Genomic DNA, 24,612 nt, shown 5'->3' on the forward strand with positions numbered 1-24,612 from the left:
TGCTGAGTGTAAGGGATTCTGTGCTGTGCTGGTTTTCTCTGACTAATTCTAATGATGAGCACGGGGAGCAACGTCAGCATCGACAGTGGACTTGGTTAAAACACACACTTATGGACCCTTTGCAAACTTTGGAATCACATTACCTAGAGTGGGGACAAAATTACCAAGAGATTTATAAGGTCATTCAAACTTGAGAGGTAATTCTTAGCTAAGTGGTTATCAGCCCATTTATTGTGTTTATGGGCCAGAAAAACTGGTAAAAACAGGTTCTTTCATTTACTGGATGTTTGACAAAATATTCTTATCAGGCCAAAACCAGTTACATTATTGGTGAACTTCTTAGAAATTCAGAAACTCAGTCCTTATTTTGGATCTTCTGAAAAAAATAATTTGCAAGACAAGATCTGCAGTTCATTATACACAATGAAATTTGAGACGTACCTTCTAACTCAAAATGTCTTTTTCATTTGAAAAATATACACAGCTCATTTTGTTTGATGCAAATACAGCACTTAAAAATGTACATTTGTGTTTATGCCCTAAATTGTATACTTTGCAATCTAGAAAACTGTTATATATACACTCATGTTGTGGATTATGCTACTCTCTTTACACAGAGTTAGTGAATACATTAGAATATATTTTTGTGTTGAGAATTATTTTATAGATTTTATTCACTCCCATACATTAGAAGCACTTCTTTTTACTCTCATTTCATCTTGAGTCAAATTTAAAATTCTGCCTATGTCCTCTTGGTAAATATGTAATATGTGTATGTTTATCAGGGACCATTGACATTTATGGATGTGGCCATAGAATTCTCTCTGGAAGAGTGGCAATGCCTGGACACTGCACAACAGAATTTATACAGAGATGTGATGCTAGAGAACTACAGAAACCTGGTCTTCCTTGGTGAGAATAACTTCAATACACATTCATAATATACCCTAAAGGTTTTATTTTATTTTATTTGTAAAATGTTTTTGGTAATTTTTTCTTTGTATAGATAAGTTTAAGATCTCAGTTTTGAAAAAAAGTTTAGAAATTTGTATAGAGAGGAATATCTTCAAGATGTTTCATGTTGATCTGAATTTTCCACATTCCTGAGCTGATCTGTATTTTTCACTATAGATTATTGGTAATGATAGAAAGTTGGCGGCTTAAAACATTGTTTCCTACACCAAAAAATCTAATTGCCACCACCAATTATTTTCTTTGTTGTTGTTGTTTGTTTGTTTGTTTTGTTTTTGAGATGGAATCTTGCTCTGTTTTCATGCTGGAATGTAGTAGTGCAAACTTGGCTCACTGCAGCCTCCACCTCCTTGGTTTACACAATTCTCCTGCCACAGACTTCTAAGTAGCTGGAATTACAGGCACATACCACAACCCCAAGCTCCTTTTTTTTTTTTTTTTTTGTATTTTTAGTAGAGATGGGGTTCAGCATTTTGTCCAGGCTGATCTCTTATCTCCTGACCACAGGTGATCTGCTTGACTCTGTCTTTTGTACTGCTGGGATTACAGGCATGAGCCACTGTGCCCAGCCTTCTACCACCAGTTTTTGATTCAGTAGTACTAGGTAGTTAAATTAAAAACATACAAATTTAGGCTGGGCACGGTGGCTCATGCCTGTAATCTCAGCACTTTTTGAGGCCAAGGTGGGCAGATCACTTGAGTTTGGAAGTTTGATACCAGCCTGACCAACATGGGGAAATCCCATCTCTACTAAAAATATGAAATATTATATGTGTGTGGTGGTGCATGCCTATAATCCCAGTTACTCGGGAGGCTGAGGTGGGAGAATCACCTGCACCCTGGTGGTGGAGATTGCAGTTAGTGTAGATTGTGTCATTGCACTCCATCCTGGGCAACAAGAGCAGAACTTCATCTCAAATATATGCATATATAAATTTAAAATATTTCCTAAATATTCAAAAATTTCTGTTGTAAATTATTTTGGGATTAATTTATCAGGATATTCTATTATGTCATTCTTACAGAGCAAATTAGTAACTTGAGAACTGGAGAATATGAGCAACATTCGTGATTCTTTATTTATTTTTAATAAAACAGGTATTGCTTTGTCTAAGCCAGACCTGATCACCTATCTGGAGCAAGGAAAAGAGGCTTGGAATATGAAGAGACATGAGACTGTAGCCAAACCACCAGGTATGTGAGAATGAATGTGACAGATGAGAGGTCCAAAAGTCAAAGTGAAAGTCAGTCTTTAAAATGTGATTTGGGAAGCTGTGTTCAAAAGGAAATAGTTTCTGGGATGCCTAAGGAGTTTGTATTTTGCTCTCACACAGAAGTACCTTCTGTCTTATGATTTTAAATTTTCTAAAGATTCTACTTTTTCTTCGGTGATCTTTTTTCAAGTTTACAATGAGAGCCCAAAGTCCTCTTCATGAAGTATAAGAGACTGCACAATCTGACTGCTTTTCCATTGTTATGCGGAGCACAAAAATATCTGCATAATTTTGAGAAACCTCTTGTTTTAAATTCTCTTTTAGCATCATGCCTGAAATGTGTGCATGGTGGTTTATGTCCCATCTTTGTTCTTGTTTTTCATTTCTCTACACAGTCCATCCGCTTTTTATTACAGTAGACTTGAAACACAGTTTAACATTATAAAGTATGATGTCCTTCTGCTTTGTTCTTTTTCCTCAAGATTGCTTTGGCTATTCAAAGTTTATTGTAGTTTCATGTAAATTTTACAATTGTATTTTTCATTACTTTGAGAAAAATACCACTGAAATTTTGAAAGGGAATTTGTTGAATCTATAGATTACTTTGGATAATAGGGCATTTTAAAAATATTTATTCTTTCAATCCATAAACATAAAAAATTTTAAATTTATTTTTGTCTTCTTTAATTTTTTATTATATCATATCTTTCATTGTAAATATTATTTACATCTGGTTAATTTTTTTCTTAGAAATTTATTGTTTTAATGTTATTCCAAATAGATTGTTTTTCCATTATATCAGAGAGTTTAAGTGTATGGAACCATAACTTATACTTGTAATTTAATTTTATTATATTTTTCTTATTTAATGAGTATATTAGTTTAGACAAGTTTTAATGTACTGTTTATAGTTTTTTATATATAAGACTATACAATCTAGAAACAGCAACTTTTTACTTATTTGTCTTCAATGTCTTTAAAAACATTTTGACTAATTCTTCTGCCATGTAGTTTCAGTGCTGTGTTAAAATAGAAGCATTGACAATGGGCACAATATAGTTTTGCATTGGTGTCTGTGAGTTTGAAGGAGCAAATACCTCTTCAAGTTTTTGTAAAATGGTTTTAGAAGGTAAAGATTTTCTTTAGCTATGCCCCCTGGGTGATTGGATGCTCTCTGGGTTTGTGGTGGAGAAGGATTGTAGTTTGGTTTGTTACAAGACTTCTGAGTCTACACTAGGGTCCACCTTATTTGGCTTGTTAAAAGAGCTTGGGTAGTTGTAATTTCCATTTTATTTTTAGACAGACTGAATATCCTTTAGGACTTTGATGTGTAGCGCATACACTAAGGTGTCTGCAGTTGGGTCTGCATATGGTGGACCTTATATCAGTGTGTGGGTGAATATGGCTTTCACTAATACCAAAGAGGATTCTATTTTTTTTTTTTTTTTTTTTTTTTGAGATAGTCTCACTCTGTCACCCAGGCTGGAGTGCAGTGGCACAATATTGGCTCAATGCAACCTGTGCCTCTGGGTTTAAGCAATTCTCAGCCTCAGCCTCCAAGTAGCTGTGAATACAGATGCCTGCCACCACACCTGGCTAACTTTTGTATTTTTAGTGTAGCCAGGGTTTCAGCATTGTAGCCAGGCTGGTCTTGAACTCCTGACCTCATGATCCACCCTCCTTGGTCTCCCAAAGTGCTGAGATTACAGACATAAGCCACCATGCCCAGTCCCAAAGAGAATTTTTTTAAGTCACTGTGTGGGTTTCTATGGAGGCATAACTGGCCATGAACTGTGGTCCAGGAGGCTGAAACTGAGTCACTGAACTACTTCTGGAATCACAGTAAAGGCCAAGGTCTGCAGGTCTGCCTGCATGGCTATTAATTTTTATCTTCCTCCAGGCCTCTGTGGGGAAAGGGCCTCTCCCAGATGGTTGCTGGGAGGAGTTTGGGATGGTTACAGAGTAAGTTCACCATTCTCAGTGAGACCAAGTTGGGTGGACCGTTTCTGGTTCTTTAGCCAAGAGCAGAGGTCCTGTAATTTGCTACATTAATGAGGGCCTGCCTTCTGAAAAGAACACTCCTCAATTTTGGGCTTTAGCAAAGTTTCACAACTTCCTTCCTGGATCTCAAAGCTCTATTAAGGGCACTTATTTTTGAGATGTAATCTTGCCACATAAACCAGCCTGGTCTTGAAATCCTTTTTTGCAACAATTCTGCAATCTCAGTGTACCATGTAGCTGTCATTACAGGTGTGAGCCATGATGTCTGACTCTATTATGTAGACATTTTTGTCCAGAATGGCTGACAAATTTTCTTCATCTGGGGGAATGAGAAAATAGAGTACCTTTTAATTTTTTCCTTCTTACTGATTTACTATCCCTATATATTTCTACTTTCTATTTCCTATTTTAAATTTGTCTGCAACATTAGATTCAGACATTTAGGACAATATGTTATAATATACATGCTATGTGTGTGTTACAGAATCTTTGAGGTGCCAGTTTTTTTTCCTGGAAACCTCTGTGACCAGTGGCACCATTGCCTGAGTTCTTGTCCTGCATCCAGGAAGAATAAGGTATGCAGACAAGTGAAGGGTGAAGAAAACAAGGAGGATCTTTATTTAGTGTTAGAAGGGTTCAGAGGAGACCCACAGTGGGTAGCTCCTCTCTGTAGACAGGTCATCCCACCAAGTGCTTAGCTCTCAGAAGAGAAAATGCCCTGACAAGAGTGACTTCTCTCTGCAGGCAGGTCATTCGTAGGTCTCTGCAGATCTCCAAAGCTGCCAGCAGAGAAGGTAGCTTGTCTCTGCAACTGATCATTACATTGTTTCTGTGTCCTCTGCCCTCTCTGTCTGAAGCCAGGGCTTTTCTGGGCCTCAAAAGGAAGTAAGTGCATTACAGTTGGTCCATGAGTGGCCATGGGCAGGCCAAAAGGAGGCATCAGAAGTCCCTGCTGTGGTCTGTGGGCCCCTTAAGGTGCTCTACAAGGGACTCACTCTTTTCTGCTAAGGAATCTGTCTTCCTCCTGCTGCCATTTATGACCCCTGGGCTTGACTAAAACTCTGCTCTGAGATTGGAGTGTGCAGGTGCTGGGAGAGGAGTGAGTTCATGAAGCAAGAGCAGACAACTCCAAGCCAGCAAAAATGGGAGAGGACCTTGCCAGGACTCCAAGGATGTAGGCAGCAGAGATGCCCATGTCTTCCACCTGGGAGGGTGGCTGCAGTTGCACCCAGGGAGCTCCAAGCCCACCAACTCAAAAGGGGCCAAGCTCCTGCTTGCCTTTGTGTAGCAGGAGGTCCAGGTCTGTAGTCATGAGTCAGACAGCTGCTGCTTCACCGAGGACGGAAGATTCAGCTCTCCCCCAGTGAAAAACATGATTGACAAAAGAAATTTAGTCACCTTTGTGATTTACAATGACCTAACACAATAACTTTAATTATGATCGATAACACAAACTCAGACATCAGAACTCTGGGAATTCCATACAACTTTTGGAACACACATTAACATTTTCACTAAAATATAACTTGAAAGTCAAACACTACCTGATCAAAAATCCTATGTCAATAAACATCTCAAATAATCCTGCTTACCTCTCCCTTGGATGCCCCAGGGGCCCTCTGTAGTTTCTAAAACCTAGAGGTTAGAAAAGACAATTTTGAAGCTCTAAAGGCTCAAAACACATAATAGAAATGTAGGTTACCACAAGCCATATGTTTAAAAGACACAAAGTTGATTTTGTTGTTGTTGTTGTCTTTTTAAACAAAAACTCATAAAGAGGGAAAGTCTAGGTTTTCAATCTGTTTCTTGTCCTCACCTTTTTTTTAGATGGTTTATTCATAAGTCAAAGAAAAATTTTTTTTCAAGGGAACGAAAGCCAAATTTCACACTTGCATTAGTGTATTATTGTCAACCCCAACTTTTTAAATAAAACCTTATAGATAATTTCATCCAATCTTAACCAGTTTGACCATGAGGTTTGATTCTGCTTAAACTTTTATAACCCTTTACCAATTTGTGTTAAGGAGTAGTGTCAGTGCTTCAAGACACCCTTGTTCTGTTATTCCAATGTTCAATTTATGGAAAAACCAAATAATACATTTTTGAGTTCAGTCAATATACAATTTTTACAAACTTTCCATAAATTGTTTAAACTTTTAGTTGTATCTTATTTAAAAACAATCCTCTAACCCTCTAAACTAGGCAAAAATTTGTATTTTCACACCTTCTTACATTCTTGTATATATATAAATATATGTATAAAGATATATATGTATAAATATATATATAAAGACATATTTCACTCTCCTTACACACCTTGCATGCAAATCTGTTTTCAGTAGTCTCAATTACATGTTATAATGGCAACTGTTAGCATCCTTAATTTTTGTTAAATACCTTGTAAGTTATTTTAGTTTTATGGACTTAGGTGCAGATCAGGATTTACTGTTTCCAGCATAGATAGGGACATGGTATATGTTTCCTTCTCTTACCAACATGTAAAGCAGAAAGTCAAACAACTTTCAAAAGCCAAAGAATCAATTAGTGACCTTAAAACATTTAACTAATCTAGTTTCTGACTTGCATAATTTGGAATATATGGCTACATTTTGAAGATGTTTCTATTTTTATTTTAGCAGTAATTTTAAAGCTAGCTGATTTGCTTAAGTTATACTTAAGTCATATGTATTTAAAAATTGCTGGCTGGGTGCATTGGCTAATGCCTGTAATCCCAGCACTTTAGGAGGCCAAGGTGGGCAGATCACCTGAGGTCAGAATTTTGATATTAGATTCACTAAAATGTTGAAACACCATCTGTACTAGAAATACAAAATTAGCTGGATATGGTGGCCCACCTGTAATTTCAGCTACTTGGGAGGCTGAGGCAGGAGAATCACTTGAACCTGGAAGGTAGAGGTTGCAGTGAGCCAGAATAGCACCACTGCACTGAGGCCTGGATGACTGAGTGAGACTGTCTCCAAGAAAAAAAAGAGAGAGAAAAAAAAACTTGTTTATACTTCTTACATAAGCACACTTACTTACAAACCAATTTGGTAGGCACATTTAAAAATAAGTATATCAACAAACACATCTAGACATGTATACACACAAACTAAGATTTAATAGCTTGAAATCCTATCCATGACATAGCAGTACAATCTCACTGGTTTTATTTTTTTGGCCCAATAAATAAACCAATAAAAGCTGTGAACCAAAATTTCAGATAAGGCAGTTTAAAGTCCCAACCTCTCCAGACTCCAAGGAACTCTGGGGCCAAAAAGCAAAAAAGGAGAGCATCACATGTTAACTAAACTCCCTGCTTAGAACCACAGCACAAAAGCCTATATACATACAATGCCATTTCACTTTCCCATTCAGCAGTAAACTCCACATTGCATACATTGCAAGTGTGGCGATTTTTTTTTTTTTTTATAAGATGGAGTTTCACTCTTGTTACCCAGGATGGAATACAATGGTGGAATCTCAACTCATTGCAACCTTCGCCTCCCAGGTTCAAGCAATTCTCCAGCCTCAGCCTCTGAAATAGCTAGGATTATAGGCATGTGCCACCAAGACCAGCTAACTTTTGTATGTTTAGTAGAGATGGGGTTTCTCCATGTTGGTCTCTCGAACTCCTGCCCTCAGGTGATCAGCCTGCCTCAGCCTCCCAAAGTACTGGGATTATAGGCACAAGCCACCGTGTCCAGCCTAGGAGAAAATTCTAAGTAAGGTTTAGTACCAGGCCTCAGAATCTCTGCCATGGGTGTCCCCTTTTGGGATTCAATTATAGAGTGTCAGATGTCTCTAACTTTAGGTGGGAACTGGTGTCACTTTATGTTTTCCTTCCAGTGGCAATGACCTACTATGAGATTTATAAGACCACACTATCCTGTGCTAACCATCTCACTAGAGTGATAGCCATGAGCTAAAAGGCATCATAGCTTTATTAATCTCAAAATATTTTATCTAAGTGCTTGAGCCCAAAAAAAATCAGACGAGGCTGGTAAATCTATAAAGAACCCCTCTTTACAAAATATTTTAAAAAATAGCCAGGCATGGCTGGGATCATGGTCACAGAAACTTGGGAGTTTGATGGGACAGAATTACTTGAGCCTGAAAGTTTCAGGCTACAGTGATCCATAACAGTGCCATTGCATTTCGTCTTGGAATCGTGGATGACAGAGTAATATTCCATCTTTTTTTTTTTGAGTTGGAGTTTCTTTCTTGTTGCCCAGGCTGGAGTGCAATGGTGTGATCTTGGCTCACTGCAACCTTCACTTCCTGGATTCAAGTGATTCCCCTGCCTCAGCCTCCTGAGTAGCTGGGATTACAGGTTTACACCACCACACCCAGCTAATTTTGTATTTTTAGTAGAGAAAGGGTTTCTACATGTTGGTCTGGCTGGTTTTGAACTCCCAGCCTCAGGCAATCCACCCAACTCGACCTCCCAAAGTGCTGGGATTACAAGTGTGAGCCACTGTGCCTGGCCTTATCCTGTCTTTAAAAAACAAACAAAAACAAAAACAACAACAACAACAAAAAAGCACCATACACTTCAGGCATGATGAGAATATTCTCATTGTTATTCGGAACACTTCAAGAAATTCTACATTTGTAAAACTAAAACTCAAAACCTGTAACAACTGCCCATTTTACACTCTCTTCAGCCCATGAGAAACATTCTTCCCCTTTCTGTTTTTATAAATGTGACTGCTTGACATATCTCATATAAATGATATTATATAGTATTCAATGTTTTGTTACTGGCTTAGTTTAGGTAATATAATATTCTCAAGGTTTATCTTAGTATCTGACAAGATTTTTAAATGTGACAAGATTTTTTTTTAAGGCTAAACAATATTTCACTGTGCATATATGTAACATTTTTTTGGTATGTATATAAATCAAAAAACAACTGAGTTGCTTCTGCCTTTTGGCTTTGGTGAATACTGGTACAGTAAACACAGATTGTTAAATATATCTTCCAGGTCCTCAGTTGCATACTTTGGATATAGATTTGTAATTGTGATTGCTGTATTTGATGATACTTTCATGTTTAATTGTTTGAGAAACATTCATAATATTTTTAAATGATGGCTGTATTTTTGTCTTCCAACAATCAACATATGTTTTATTTGTATTGTATCATCAATGGATCTGCTGCTTTTAAAAAATTTATAATGGCCATTCTAATTGGTGTGAGGTGATCTGGGTTTTCATTATAATTATTATGCATTTCTCTATCAATTACTAGTTTTTTATATTCTTCCAAATGCTTCTTTCTAATGTTTCATTTAATTAAGTGTTCATTTCTAAATCTAATTATTCAATTCTATTTTTAAATTTTAAGAGTTGTTTATATATTCTGAATATTAACTCCTATCACATGTGATTTGTAAATATTTTCATTCATTTTCTTTGTTTTCTTTTTGAGATGGAGTCTTGCCCTGTAGCCAGGTTGGAGTGCAATGGCCCAATCTTGGCTCACTGCAACCTCCACCTCCTGGGTTCAAGCAATTCTCTTGTCTCAGCCTCCTGAGTAGCTGGAATTACAGGCACACACCACCATGCCCAGCTAATTTTTGTATTTTTAGTGGAGATGGGGTTTCACCATGTTGACAAGGATCATCTCAATCTTGACCTTGTGATCCACTCGCCTTAGCCTCCCAAAGTGCTGGGATTATAGCTGTGCGCCACTGCACTTGGCCTTCATTCATTTTCTGAAAGGCATTGTCACTCTATTGAATGTTTTCTTTGGTGTACAGAAATACTGAATTATAATGTAGTTAAATGTTTCCATTCTTTTCTTTGTTGCTTCTGCATTTAATGTCATATCTAAGAAAATGGTACCAAGACCAATGTCATGTCTTTCCCTTATTTTGTTTCTAAGATATTTGTTATTTTATTGTGTCTAAGTATTTTATTTAAACTATTTTTTGTATATGGCTCAAGAGAATGATCCTACTTTATCAGTGTAGATTTTTAGTTTGCAACATTATATTTTGATTAATCAAATTTAATAAAATATTATTTATCTTTTCTCTATGGAGTGGTCATGGCAACATAGTGGAAGATTATTTGATGGTGTACAAAAAGGTTTATTTCTGAGCTCTGTTCTCTTCTTTCACCTATTTATCTTTGTGTCAGTACCACATTGTTTTGTTAGCTTTGAATATGTTTTCAAATCAAGAAGTATAATACCTCTTTGATTTCTTACATGGGTGTTTGGTATAGTTCATAATCAAAGTTTCAAATATCAATGAGTAGTCTTATAAAAACTGCTATTGGGACATTTGTAGAAATTATATTAAATTTGTGTATCACTGTAGGTTGTATTAACATCTTCAAAAATTAACATTTTTAACTATTGAGCAAGAATATGTTAAAGAGTGTGTTTTGATTTCATATGGTTTCAAAAATCCAGGAGAAGCTTAGTGTTGTCTCAAGATGAGGATGGACTTAATGCAAAAGTTTAATTCAACCTTCATCCCAGAGTCTTCACAAATGTTCACTGAAAAAAAATCCCAAGACAATTCAGGGGCCTGACAAAACTAGGAGACATTGATAAAGAACCTTAGTAAGCTGACTCCCAATGCTGCTACTGAATTTCCTCCCTCTACCAGAGGGTTCACTCCATCAACAGTCTACAGGAGCAGCAATCCTCAGGGAAATTGGAGATGACTTGCCCTACAGGAGGGGAGAAGTAAGAACATTGCTGTCTGTGCAAACAGAAAGGATGGCAAGATTCAGATACATGTTACCAGGCAGAGGTCCTAGGGAGCATGAAAGGACACTAACAAAAACTGGGCTTAAGAAAGTTAAGAATGCATCAAGAAAAGTAATGTTCAAGTGACCCTGCAGTTTCTGTGTGTCTAGTGAATGAGATCCTTCTGAGAATGCTAGAATAGGAAATTATGACACCAAGCCACTTCAGCCATAAAGCTTATTCTTGCACTTTTTTTGTTTGCTGGTAATTTCATATAGCAGACCGAGAAAGCTACTTTCTGCTATTATAGACTATACACCAATAATTTTGATAATGGATTCTAGGATGTATTTTTATGGTATCTTTTTCTTCCTACTGTGATGCTAATAATTTATAATGGATCTATGCAGTTTGAATATATTTGAATAACTTTAGCTCTGCTATTTAATTTGACCCAAAGAAGCCAAGAGATATAAGTATTTCCATGTGTTTTAGAAGCCCAAAGTCAGTGAGGTGAAACCCAACATCAAGAAATTGAAGCAAAGTTACTTGTGGGTAAAGAAAGCATTAACTAGTTTAGCTAGAGCATAATAATTATATTTTCTGGCTTTCAAAACCTTGGGTTACAGTAAGAGCAAACTTTATGCTATTTTTACAGTTTTCAATACAAAAAGTTGTTTATATAGCAACAATAAAGTTGACATTTGAGTACCTTTATAAAAAAATACAACAATATACTTTAATCTTCTAAAAAATAGCTTCAGTTGCAAGCAAATATTCTTCATTATGTTTGCTCTCATTTGTTATTTATGTTACTAATTATATCTCTGTTGTACATTTATTAACATGTTTATAAAAATTTCTAGGCTTTTATAAATTTTAAAGAATAATTTAATTTTTTTCATGATTATGATAATGGTAAAGAATTTAATTTATTTGTATATGCATATCTATCCCAGAACAATGTATTTTCCAATAATTAGATGCTTTTTTTTGAATCATGTTATTTTCAGTGATAGAAACTCATTTTATTTTCTTTGATATGTAGCATACATGCAGTGCCAATATACTTTCTCAGAATTTAGTTAATTTGGAAGGTGTTTTTTTTTCTTCTTCTTTTTATTTGGTAGAACAGTTTTGCTGTTGATATTATTCTCACTTAACAGATTTTTATTTTTATTTTTAAGGCTTTGACCATAACACACGGTTTTCCTCTGTCCTGCAAATTTTTTGTTGGCACATTCACTGGTTATCTTATAAGAAGACTATGCTTGTAAATGACACATCACTTTTCTTTTGCAGCGCCCGAGATTTTCTTTTCATCTCACTTTTAAAATTGTGTTTATATGTGTGTTTGTTATAAATATCTTTGTGCATATCCTAGTTTATTTGTTGAGCTTCTATCTTTTTTCATCATTTGCTCTTCTAAAATTTTTTACTTTATAATTTTTTGATATTTTTAATATTTTTGTGCTTATTCTGATTTTTTATTTCTTTATAGTTGTCTGTGTTTCTCTTTCACTCACTATAATTTATTAAATTTTTAAAAATTAATTTATACATCTTCATTTTATGGTTGCTTTCTGAACAGCTTATAATTTTTATATGAGGCTATTTTCCTATAGTATTTTCTATGCATTGCAATTTTTGATTGAGATTTGAACATTTAAAAAAACTACCTGTCACAGTCTTTGTAATAGAGCTTTTTCCTGACATACATTAAAACCAATTGTTTTAGCTAGAGATGCTGGGAATCTCTCAGACAAGTTCTTAGGATGTATCTTATCTGAAATTTTTTTCTTTATTTTTAGTTAAATAAATGTATTAATGTTTCTGCTTAATGGCCAGTCCTCATTTGCTACATGTGTTTTCTCTCTGTCGTACTGCAGTATCTCTACTGCTATAGCATTTACCTTTAGTCTTACTGACTCAAACTGTCATTCCAATGAATGCTACTGTAGCAGTCTGATTTCATCCTGCTAATGAAGATATACCCAAGACTGGTAATTTATAAAGAAAAAACATTCAATAGACTCACTATTCCACATGGCTGGGGTGGGCTTATAATCGTGGCAGAAAAGAAAAGTGACATATTACATGGTGGCAGTCAGACAAGGAGCATAGGAAGAGGAACTCTCCTTTATAAAAACTATGAGATTTTGTGTTGTTAACTATCACAAGAACAACATAGGAAATATCCAGCCCCATAGTTCAATTATCTGCCACTAGGTTTCTTCCACAACTCATGAGAATTATGGGAGCTACAATTCAAAATGAGGTTTAAGTGGAAACACAGAATGAAACCATATTAGCTACCACTTTTTTTTTTTAGTATTTAATGCCATGGAAGACAGAAACCAGTGTGTGAAAAGACTCTTAGAAGCCAGAAATAGAAATGTAGATGTCACTATTTTTCTGGAGTTTATTTTATTTATGTATTTTTCTTAAAAACAAAAAAGAAAAACAAAGCGGAAGTTGGCAGTTTACTTCTAAAGTCACTATATTATGTTTGGGGAGCAGGAAAAGCTCTGTTGAGGTCTCTGTTGGGTAAATGTAACAGATTTTTTTTTCTATGTAACTCTTTGTATTGTGCTCACCTGAACACAAGTAACTGATTTATAAATCTTCCACAAATGTGATTTGGTCAGATTTTTTTTGTTGGATTTATATGTCTATGAAGAAAGTAGGGCCTATGGTACTTTTCTATGCCATCTTGCTTATGCAGTTTGTATAATTTTATAGGTTAGATGTATAGACTATACAAATCTTAGTCTAGCAAGTAGAGTAATTTGTTATTTTTATTTTTTTCAGTTATGTGTTCTTACTTTGCTCAAGAACTATGGGCAGAGCAGGACATAAAAGAATTATTCCAAAAAGTGATACTGAGAAGATATGGAAAGTGTGGAAATGAAAATATATCACTGGATGATTGTAAAATGCACAATAGAGTTTATTACAAACTTAAGAAATGTTTGATGGCTATGCAGAGCAAAACACTTCTGTGTTATAAATATGTAAATGTCTTTCATACATTTTCATATTCAAATAGATATAAGATAAGACTTGCTAAAAGGAACACTTATAAATGTAAAACATGTGACAAATCATTTTGCAAGTTTTCACATCCAGTTCAACATGAAGGAATTTATATTAGAGTGAATTCCTACAAAGGTGGAGAATGTGGCAAAGCCTTTAACTGGTCCTCATACGCTATTACACACAGGATATTTCATACTAGAGAGAAACCATACAAAGGTGAAGAATGTGGCAAAGCATTTAACCAGTCCTCATGCTTTTCTAAACATAAGATAATTCATACTGGAGAGAAATCCTACAAATGTGAAGAATGTGGCAAAGCTTTTAACTGGTCATCAGACCTTACTAAACATAAGATAATTCATACTGGAGAGAAACCCTACAAATGTGAAGAATGTGGCAAAGCTTTTAACTGGTCATCTGACCTTACTAGGCATGAGAGAACTCATAGTGGAGAAAAACCCTACAAATGTAAAGAGTGTGGCAAAGCTTTTAACTGTTCATCAGACCTTACTAGGCATAAGATAATTCATACTGGAAAGAAACCCTACAAATGTAAAGAATGTGGCAAAGCTTTTAGGTGTTCCTCAGACCTTACTAAACATGAGAGAATTCATAGTGGAGAAAAACCCTACAAATGTGAAGAATGTGGCAAAGGTTTTAAGTGTTCCTCATACCTTACTAAACACAAGATAATTCATAGTGGAGAGAAACCCTACAAATGTGAAGAATGTGGCAAAGCTTTTAACCGCTCCTCACGCTTTACTAAACACAAGATAATTCATACTGGAGAGAAATCCTACAAATGTGAAGAATGTGGCAAAGCTTTTAGGTGTTCCTCAGACCTTACTAAACATGAGAGAATTCATAGTGGAGAAAAACCCTACAAATGTGAAGAATGTGGCAAAGGTTTTAAGTGTTCCTCATACCTTACTAAACACAAGATAATTCATAGTGGAGAGAATCCCTTCAAATGTGAAGAATGTGGCAAAGCTTTTAACCGCTCCTCACGCTTTACTAAACACAAGATAATTCATACTGGAGAGAAATCCTACAAATGTGAAGAATGTGGCAAAGCTTTTAAGTGGTCATCTGTCCTTACTAGACATGAGAGAATTCATAGTGGAGAAAAACCCTACAAATGTGAAGAATGTGGCAAAGCTTTCAGCTGGTCATCAGACTTTACTAAACATAAGATAATTCATACTGGAGAGAAACCCTACAAATGTGAAGAATGTGGCAAAGCTTTTAACTGGTCATCTGACCTTACTAGGCATGAGAGAATTCATAGTGGAGAAAAACCCTACAAATGTAAAGAGTGTGGCAAAGCTTTTAACTGTTCATCAGACCTTACTAGGCATAAGATAATTCATACTAGAAAGAAACCCTACAAATGTAAAGAATGTGGCAAAGCTTTTAGGTGTTCCTCAGACCTTACTAAACATGAGAGAATTCATAGTGGAGAAAAACCCTACAAATGTGAAGAATGTGGCAAAGGTTTTAAGTGTTCCTCATACCTTACTAAACACAAGAAAATTCATAGTGGAGAGAAACACTACAAATGTGAAAAATGTGGCAAAGCTTTTAACCGCTCCTCACGCTTTACTAAACACAAGATAATTCATACTGGAGAGAAATCCTACAAATGTGAAGAATGTGGCAAAGCTTTTAGGTATTCCTCAGACCTTACTAGACATGAGAGAATTCATAGTGGAGAAAAACCCTACAAATGTGAAGAATGTGGCAAAGCTTTCAACTGGTCATCAGACCTTACTAAACATAAGATAATTCATACTGGAGAGAAACCCTACAAATGTGAAGAATGTGGCAAAGCTTTTAACTGGTCATCTGACCTTACTAGGCATGAGAGAATTCATAGTGGAGAAAAACCCTACAAATGTAAAGAGTGTGGCAAAGCTTTTAATTGTTCATCAGACCTTACTAGGCATAAGATAATTCATACTGGAAAGAAACCCTACAAATGTAAAGAATGTGGCAAAGCTTTTAGGTGTTCCTCAGACCTTACTAAACATGAGAGAATTCATAGTGGAGAAAAACCCTACAAATGTGAAGAATGTGGCAAAGCTTTTAACCAGTCCTCACGCTTTACTAAACATAAGATAATTCATAGTGGAGAGAAACCCTACAAATGTGAAGTAAGTGGCAAAACTTTTAACTGGTCCTCCAGCCTTACTGCACATAAGAGAATTCATAGTGGAGAGAATCCCTTCAAATGTGAAGAATGTGGCAAAGCTTTTAACCGGCCATCAAAACTTTCTAGACATAAAAGAATTCATACTGGAGAGAATTTTTAAAAATGTGAAGAATGTGGCAAAGTTTTTAACCAGGCATCAATCCAAGAGAATTTATACTTCAGAGAAGCCTAACAAATGTGAGGAATGTGGAAACGCTTTTAACCATCTCTCAAACCTTACTAAACAAGACAATTCGTACTGGAGAGAAATCCTACAAATGTGAACATTGTGGCAAAGGCTTTGGTGTATTCTTAACCTTTGCTAAAACTAAGAAATCATGCTGATGAGAAACCCTGTACAAATGTGAAGAATGTGGCAAAGGCTTTTGTGAATCCTCAGCACATAGTAAATAAAATATTTCATACTGAAGCATGTGGAAAAACTTTTATCAGTCCTCATCCTTTACTAAATGTAAGTAACTTCATACTGCAGAGAATTCTGACACTTGTGAAGAATGTGGCAAACTTTTTAACTAGTTCTTAAACCCTACAGAACATAAAATAATACACAATGGATGGAAACTACTAATGTTAAGAATGTGACAATGTCCTTTGTATATTGTTAACCATAACTAAACCTAAGGTAATTCATACTGGAGACTTCCAACAAATGAGAAAAATGTGACAAAGACTTTAACAAGCTCTCAACATTTATTACACACAATTCATACTGGGGAGAAATCCTACTAGGATAAAGAATGTGTCAAAGCCTTTTACAACTTCTCAATTCTCAGCAGACATAAGATAATTTATATTTAAGAGAAACTCTACAAACCTGAAAGATGAGACAATCTTTTCACAACACCTCAAACTTAAAAACATAAAGTAAATTATGTTTGAAAAATGTGACAAAACTTTTAACTAGTACTCACATTTTACTGCACAAGAAAGCATTAATACTCGAGAAAAATTCCACAAATAATAAAAACTGGAATAGCTATTGATACCTGCTCATATCTTACTCAAAATCCAAGAGTTTATACTTAATAAAAGCATTGTAAGTGCAATTATTGTCAAAATCACTTTCAGAAAATATGTCATTAAAGAAGAGCATTCATTCTGAAGACAAGCATTAAAAATATAAAGAGGATTGTAGTACCATTACTTGTTTCATAAGTAATGTGCAGAGTTTGTATTGGATAAAAAGCCTGAAGAAGTTTCTCAAGACTTGTTCAACATCAGGGAATTTATATTATATTGTAAAAAACCCTAATATGTGTAAGTTTTAACTAAAGAATTGTTCAAAAATGACAGCTAAGAAAACACCAGAGTTCATAGTAAAATATATGTTTACATATGCAGTAACTATGAAAACATTTACTTCAAAATTAAGTCTATGTCAACATCAGATAATTCACAGTAGAAATAACTAAGACACTGATGCTTCAGACATTACACTAAATCAGAGTATTGAGTGTAGAACATCATTCAAAGCTAAAGTTGTTAGATAAATTATTTCTATGTAACTAACAAAAGAAAATTGGACTGTTATGATTGCATTCAAAGAATACTTTTTTTTAATTTGAAAACCTTACAGATTTATTTTTGGAAAGTAAATGATATGATTCAACTCACAATTTACTTCATACTGTATCTTTTATTTTTATGGTCATAATAAAAACTATATAAAAGTATAAATAAAATTTGTATGTTTCTATGTCCCAAATAAGTACTTTGTTAAATTTTCCTGTATATTTTTCTTTGAACATGTGAACTACCTACACATAAAAACTTTTAGTTTTGATTCACATACAGTTAAATATACATGTTAGTCTAATGATATATCTTAAATGTAATAGAATTGTGGGATAAGTGTGTGTGTGTATGAGTTTTGCCTATTTTCAGAAAAAGCAATATTGGAACAAAACAAATTATTTTCATATGGTGACTAGTTTTCTACAAAATTAAAAACAATAATGCTGAATGCAAATCTGTATTCTTTACTTATTATTTCTTTATTGTACAGACCAATCCTTTTCCTGTTTCTTATAATTCATTTTTTGTTTTACACTATAAGATTATTGTTAGTAATTAATTTTCATAAAATGTGGTAGGACACACAAAATGATTTTTAGATGTAATTTCATAATTTGTCTATTTATATTTCAGTTAGAACATTTTATTGTGTTTAATTGGAGAAACCTCTTTATGCCTACTATTCCTTGGTTATTGTTCCTTTAACTTTTTATAATTGACTTGTAAATTTATCTGTTAAGCCAATATATTCAGGGAATTACTTGGGAGGCTTCATGAGTCATGAGGATTTTAGATATATATATATTTTTTTCTTTTGGTCTCTTTGTTTTTTGAGCTGGAGTCTTGATCTGTCACCCAGGCTGAAGGTCAGTGGCTCAATTTCAGCTCAATGCAACCTCCACCTCTTGAGTTCAAACAATTCTCCCTGTCTCAGCCTTCCAAGTCACTGGGATTACAAGTGTCTGCCACAATGCCCACCTAATTTTCATAATTTTAGTGGAGACAAGGTTTTGCCACATTGGCCAGGCAAGTCTTGAACTCCATACCTCGTTGATCTGACCCTCAACCTTTGAAAGTGGGATTACAGGTGTCAGTCACCATACCTGGCAAGAACATTTTGATATATAAATGTAGCAAACAAACCTGATAGTGCTTCTCATGTAACAGATGTTCCATAATAAGCCATAAATATTTTTGCTGGAGTTAGTTTGCAAGTCAAGTCATATATGGAAAATATCAGTAGTGAAGAAATAATACTGATTATTGATGTGGAGAGAACATTGTTTCCAGGCTGCAAAGTGGACTCTTGCTGAATTTAAAGAGAAATTCTGTTTTTTTTTTCCTGATTATCCAGTTTTGTTTGTCTTCTTATGTGTATTCCAACTATATATGCATCACAGACCTTCTTTTTCTGTGTTATGGCTACAGTTTTCTCACTTTTGTTTTTATGTTGTTTTTATGCCCTGTCATTTCACATGGTACTTGGTAGATTTTGATTAGAAAATTGTTTCTGTTTCTGTTTTTGTTTTTGTTTTCTTGAAATGGAGTATTGCTCTTGTTGCCCAGGCTGGAATGCAAGGGTGTAATCTTGACTCATTACAACCTCTGCCTCCTGGGTTTTTTTTTACCTCAGCCTCTCAAGACACTGGGATTATATGCATCTGCCATCATGCCCAGCTAATTTTGCATTTTTAGTAGAGATGGGGTTTCTGCATGTTGGTCAGGTCTCAGGTGATCTGCCTACCTTGGTCTCACAAAGTTCTGAGATTATAGGCATGAGCCACTGTGCCTGACCTGAAACTTTTAATGCAGTAAAAGTTGGTTATAACTGGAGAGTTTGCTTATCAACATAACTTTGACATCAGATAAAGATAAAAGCTATACGGTATTCGCTAGGGGGAGAAATAAATTATTTAGCATTTTTTTGTAAAAGAAAAATTTTAAAAGATTCTTACACAAAGTGTGCAAAATGTAAAATGTATCTTTGTAAATTTCTAAGTTAGTGGTAAGTAATAAATTTTTAATGTTTTGTGATATACTTACAGCACAACTTATATTTCCACGCAGAATCTCTATATTTAAGTTTGAATGTTAATGGTTGCCAAATGATAAAATTGCTAGTGTAAAGCTTAAATTTGAATATTTTTATATTGATATTATAATTTGAAGAAATTTCTCATTGTTTTATATAATTTTTTAGGGGGTGAAGTTCAGGATACAGTTTTTATACTTAGTCACCTATCTGTAGCCAATTGTCGTTTTTTTCCTCTGGAAAATATGTGAAGATTTTGCCAGTTTTTGAATTAAAATATTTTCTGTTATTTTGTGTGCAAATTTGTTTACTGTGTTCACAGATGGTCTAGTCATGGGACCACCAGCAGTCATGGGACCGCCTGCCCTTTTACTGTCTTTCATGTCATTAGCATTAGCACCAGAAACTCTGGGTGCCCCACAATTAAAGGAAAGCCCTAAAGTAAATTGGCTTCTTCCAAGTACTGTACAGGGTCCATGGCATGATGTTAAGTATCAAAGTTTCTACGGTTATAATTTACAAATTACAAAACAGCACAAAGCTATGTATGGTTAAGACTATTCAGTCAAGTTTATGACAAATACAGATCATATTTGAAATATTGTTAACTTTCTATAAAGTTTTAAAAGTATTTTATTTATTTATTTTTTTTTGAGACGGAGTTTCGCTCGTTACCCAGGCTGGAGTGCAATGGCGCGATCTCGGCTCACCGCAACCTCCGCCTCCTGGGTTCAGGCAATTCTCCTGCCTCAGCCTCCTGAGTAGCTGGGACTACAGGCATGCGCCACCATGCCCAGCTTATTTTTTGTATTAGTAGAGACGGGGTTTCACCATGTTGACCAGGATGATCTCGATCTCTTGACCTCATGATCCACCCACCTCGGCCTCCCAAAGTGCTGGGATTACAGGCTTGAGCCACCGCGCCCGGCAAAAATACATTTTTTAACTTGACAGATGAAATGGGTATTTATTTTTTAAAACATAATATTTTGAAGTATACATACATTGTCAGATACTTAGCCCTGTGTAATAAATGCATTAACTAATAGAGTTAGCTCTTTTTGGTGAGACCACATGGCATTGTCTTAGCATTTTTCATAAATACATGCACATTTTTATGAACTAGAGTCATCAAGCTGTACAATAAATCTCTTGAAATTGTTCTTCCTATACAACTATAATTATGTATTTGTTGACATTTTTCCAATCGCCTCTTTTTTTCAATTACCTTGGCACCTGGTGGTCACCATGTTACTCTGTACTTCAGTGAGATTAACTTTTTAAAGTATCCATTTGTAAGTGGAATCATGAGATACTAGTCTTTCTGTGACTGGCTTATTTCAACGCCTATAATGTCTTCCAGGTTAATCCATGTGATTGAAAATAATAGAATTTTTTGAAAAAATAAAGAATATTCTATTTTGTACATACACCATATTGTATTCATTTGTATTAGATGTTGAACTGTTGATGCCATATTTGGGTTATTGTGAAGAGTGCTGCAAACAACATAGAAGTGCAAGTATTTCTTCATTCTCATTTTGAATATATATCTGAAAGTGCAATTGCTGGAGTATATGGTGGTTCAATTTTAATTTTTTTTTCAAAACTCCTATTTTGTTTTTTTAATATCTGTCCTCATTTACTTTTAAACCAACTGTGTGCAAGCATTTCCTTTACATCTTTACTAATGTTTTCTTTTTATTTTACTAAATATCTCATAGGTATTTCTTTTTGTTTTAGTATTTTTGTTTTTCTCATAGGTAAATTTTATAAATATAGGTATTTTTTGCTTGTGTTTCTCTGACAATAATTGAAATTCAGCATTTTTCAATGTATCTCTTGGCTATGTCTTTTGAAAACTATTTAAGCCTGGTCTGGGTGTGGTGGCTAATGCCTGTAATCCCAGCACTTTGGGAGGCTGAGGTGGGTGGATTATCTGAGGTCAGGAGTTCAAGACCAGCCTGGCCAACACAACAAAACCCCATCTCTACTAAAAATACAAAAAGAAAAATAGTCAGGCATGGAGGTACATGCCTAAAGTCATAGCTACTAGAAGAGCTGAAGCAGGAGTATCACTTCAACCAGAGGTGGAGGTTTCAGTGAGCCGAGATTGTACTACTGCACTCAAGCCTGCGCAACAGAGACTCAATCTCAAAAAAAAAAAAAAATTCAGCCTGCTGCTCATAGTTATTATTTTTTGTTGTGTACTCATTTGAGTTTCTTGCATATTTTTTACATTATTCTCTTGTCACACACATAATTTGTAAATACTTTCCTCCATTGTTTAGTTTTCTAAGAATGTTGATTGCATCAAACTCTGTGCAGCAGATTTTCACTTTGAAATAATCTGACCGAGCAGGAACCCACATCCAGGAACAGAGGCCTTTGCTCCTCCCTCAGAATGAATGAAGACCAGAAATGAGATGTTTATCGTTAGGGTGTTGACTGAGGATGAGATGGGGCACCCAGAGACAGGAGAAGCTATTGCCTGGCTCAAGGAGGTCCTGGAGTACAACGCCATTGGAGGCAAGTAACAGCGGGGTTTGACGGTGCTAGTAGCGTTCTGGGAGCTGGTGGAGCCAAGGAAACAGGATGCTGATAGTCTCCAGTGGGCCCTGACTGTGGGCTGGTGTGTGGAACTGCTGCAAGCTTTCTTCCTGGTGGCAGATGACATCATGGATTCATCCCTCACCTACCGGGGACAGATCTGCTGGTATCAGAAGCCAGGCATGGGTTTGGATGCCATCAATGATGCTATCCTGGAAGCATGTATCTACCACCTGCTGAAACTCTACTGCTGGGAGCAGCCCTATTACCTGAACCTGATCAAGCTCTTCCTGAAGAGTTCCTATCAGACTGAGATTGGGCAGACCCTGGACCTCATCACAACCCCCTAGGGCAATGTGGATCTCAGCAGATTCACTGAAAAGAGGTACAAATATATTGTCAAGCACAAGATGGCTTTCTACTCCTTCTACCTTCCTGTAGCTGCAACCATGAACATGGCAGGAATTGATGGTGAAAAGGAGCATGCCAATGCCAAGAAGATCCTGCTGGAGATGGGAGAGTTCTTTCAGATTCAGGATGATTACCTTGACCTCTTTGGGGACCCTAGTGTGACTGGCAAAGTTGGCAGTGACATACAGGACAACAAATGCAGCTGGCTGGTGGTCCAGTGTCTGCAACGGTCCACTCTGGAACAGTGCCAGATCCTGAAGGAAAACTACGGGCAGAAGGAGGCTGAGAAGGTGGCCCGAGTGAAGGCATTATATGAGGAGCTGGATATGCCAGCCGTGTTCTCACAGTATGAGGAAGACAGTTAAAACCACATTATGGGTCTCATTGAACAGTATGCAGTGCCCCCGCCCCCAGCTATCTTTCTGGGGCTTGTGTGCAAAATCTACAAGTGGAAAAAGTGACCTAGAGAATGCAAGGGCGGAAAGGAGGCTCTTAATAAATAAATTATTGTGTAAAAAAATAATAATAATAACTGACTTATCCATTTTTCCTTTTGTTTCTCGGGTTTTGAAGTTAAATTTAAGAATTCACTGCCCAGAACAATGTTATGAGACTTTTAGTCTGTATTTTTTGTAGTAGTTTCAGAGTTTCCAGCCTTACATTTAAGTAACTAACATTTTAAATTCTGAGGTGAGAACCTCATCTTATTGCTTTGCATGTGAATTAAAGTTTTCTCAACACCACTTATTGAAGATACTGTCTTTTCCCTAAGGAACTGTCACCATTTTAAGTATGTTACCAGTATTTTGATAGAGGTTGCATTATATCTGTAGATTATGATGTGTAATATAAATATTCAACAATATTAATGCCAATTCATTAATGAGTAATATTTCTCAATTTGTGTAGTATTTAATTTTTTTATTTAACTCTCTTTAGAGTATAACGTAAACTTTCAACTTTTTGGTTGAATTTATTTCAAAATATAGTTACTACAATTATTGTGGATAGGATTGTTTTTAAATTTCATTTTGAGATAGTTGTTAGTGCGTGTATAGAAATCTTACTGATTTTAAGATGTTGCTTTTGTGTTCTACAAGTTCAATGAATTTGTTTAGTAGCTCTGATAGTTTTTAGTAAAGTATTCAACTTTTTGATATATAAGATCATGTCATCTTCAAAAAGGATAATTTACATTCTTTTATTCAATTTGAATTTCTTTGATTTTATTGTCTAATTTCTCAGTCTTGGACATTTTATACTATGTTTGGTAGGACTGAGGAAAGTGGACATCCTTGTTCTAGCTCATAGAGTAAATCATAGAGTAAAAGCTTCCAGGTTTTCCTGTTTAGTTAGTATGTTCCTAGGTGTGCTTTTTTTCCTCTCTCTCTCTTTTTTTTTTTTTTTTTTGCTATACATGAAATTTATTGGCTTGAGATAGTTTTTCCCATATCTAGAGTTTTTAGAGAATTATCATAATGAGATGTTAAATTGTGTCAAACTTTTATTCTGCATCTATTTAAATTTTAGAGCTGTGAAATCATGACTAATTCTGCATAAATAAAAAAATTATTTAAAGACTACTATGAAATCTCCATGTATGCAAACTACAAAATGAATAGAAAATAAATAATCTTATGAATACACAGAACTTTCCAAGATAGAACCAGAAAAAACAAAATTTTGAACAGAGCAAAAATGTCTAAAATGTAAAATGAGATTGAATGAGTAATACAAAATATAACAACCATAAAAATCCCTGGATTAGATAAATTTATGACCAAATTTTACCACATATATAAAGATGAGCTGGTACTTATCCTACTAAATGTATTCCAAAGAATCATAGTGAGATTCCACCCTAACTCATATGAAATCACTGTTATCTTGATACTAGAATGTAGCGAAGACACAACAACAACAGAAGAAAACCACGGGCCAATATTTCTGGGAACATTAA

The 24,612-nt window shown here is 35.2% G+C and overlaps 1 protein-coding gene and 1 pseudogene across 1 annotated transcript; both read left to right on the top strand.

Annotated features, from left to right (window-relative positions):
* Nucleotides 1-782: 782 nt before the first annotated feature.
* LOC105708965 (zinc finger protein 85-like) lies at nt 783-16,407 on the top strand. Its single transcript, XM_064362895.1, has 6 exons — nt 783-912; nt 2,071-2,166; nt 13,705-14,838; nt 15,007-15,204; nt 15,541-15,885; nt 16,379-16,407. The coding sequence occupies exons 1-6, from the start codon at nt 801-803 to the stop codon at nt 16,405-16,407; spliced, it is 1,914 nt and encodes a 637-aa protein (XP_064218965.1). The 5' UTR covers nt 783-800.
* A 5,962-nt stretch (nt 16,408-22,369) lies between these two features.
* Nucleotides 22,370-23,113, top strand: LOC105708964 (farnesyl pyrophosphate synthase-like; annotated as a pseudogene).
* The last annotated feature ends 1,499 nt before the right edge of the window (nt 23,114-24,612 follow it).

This window comes from Aotus nancymaae, unplaced genomic scaffold, assembly GCF_030222135.1.
Source record: "Aotus nancymaae isolate 86718 unplaced genomic scaffold, 86718_ANA_hifiasm-v0.15.2.pri h1tg000049l, whole genome shotgun sequence".
NCBI lineage: Eukaryota > Metazoa > Chordata > Mammalia > Primates > Aotidae > Aotus > Aotus nancymaae.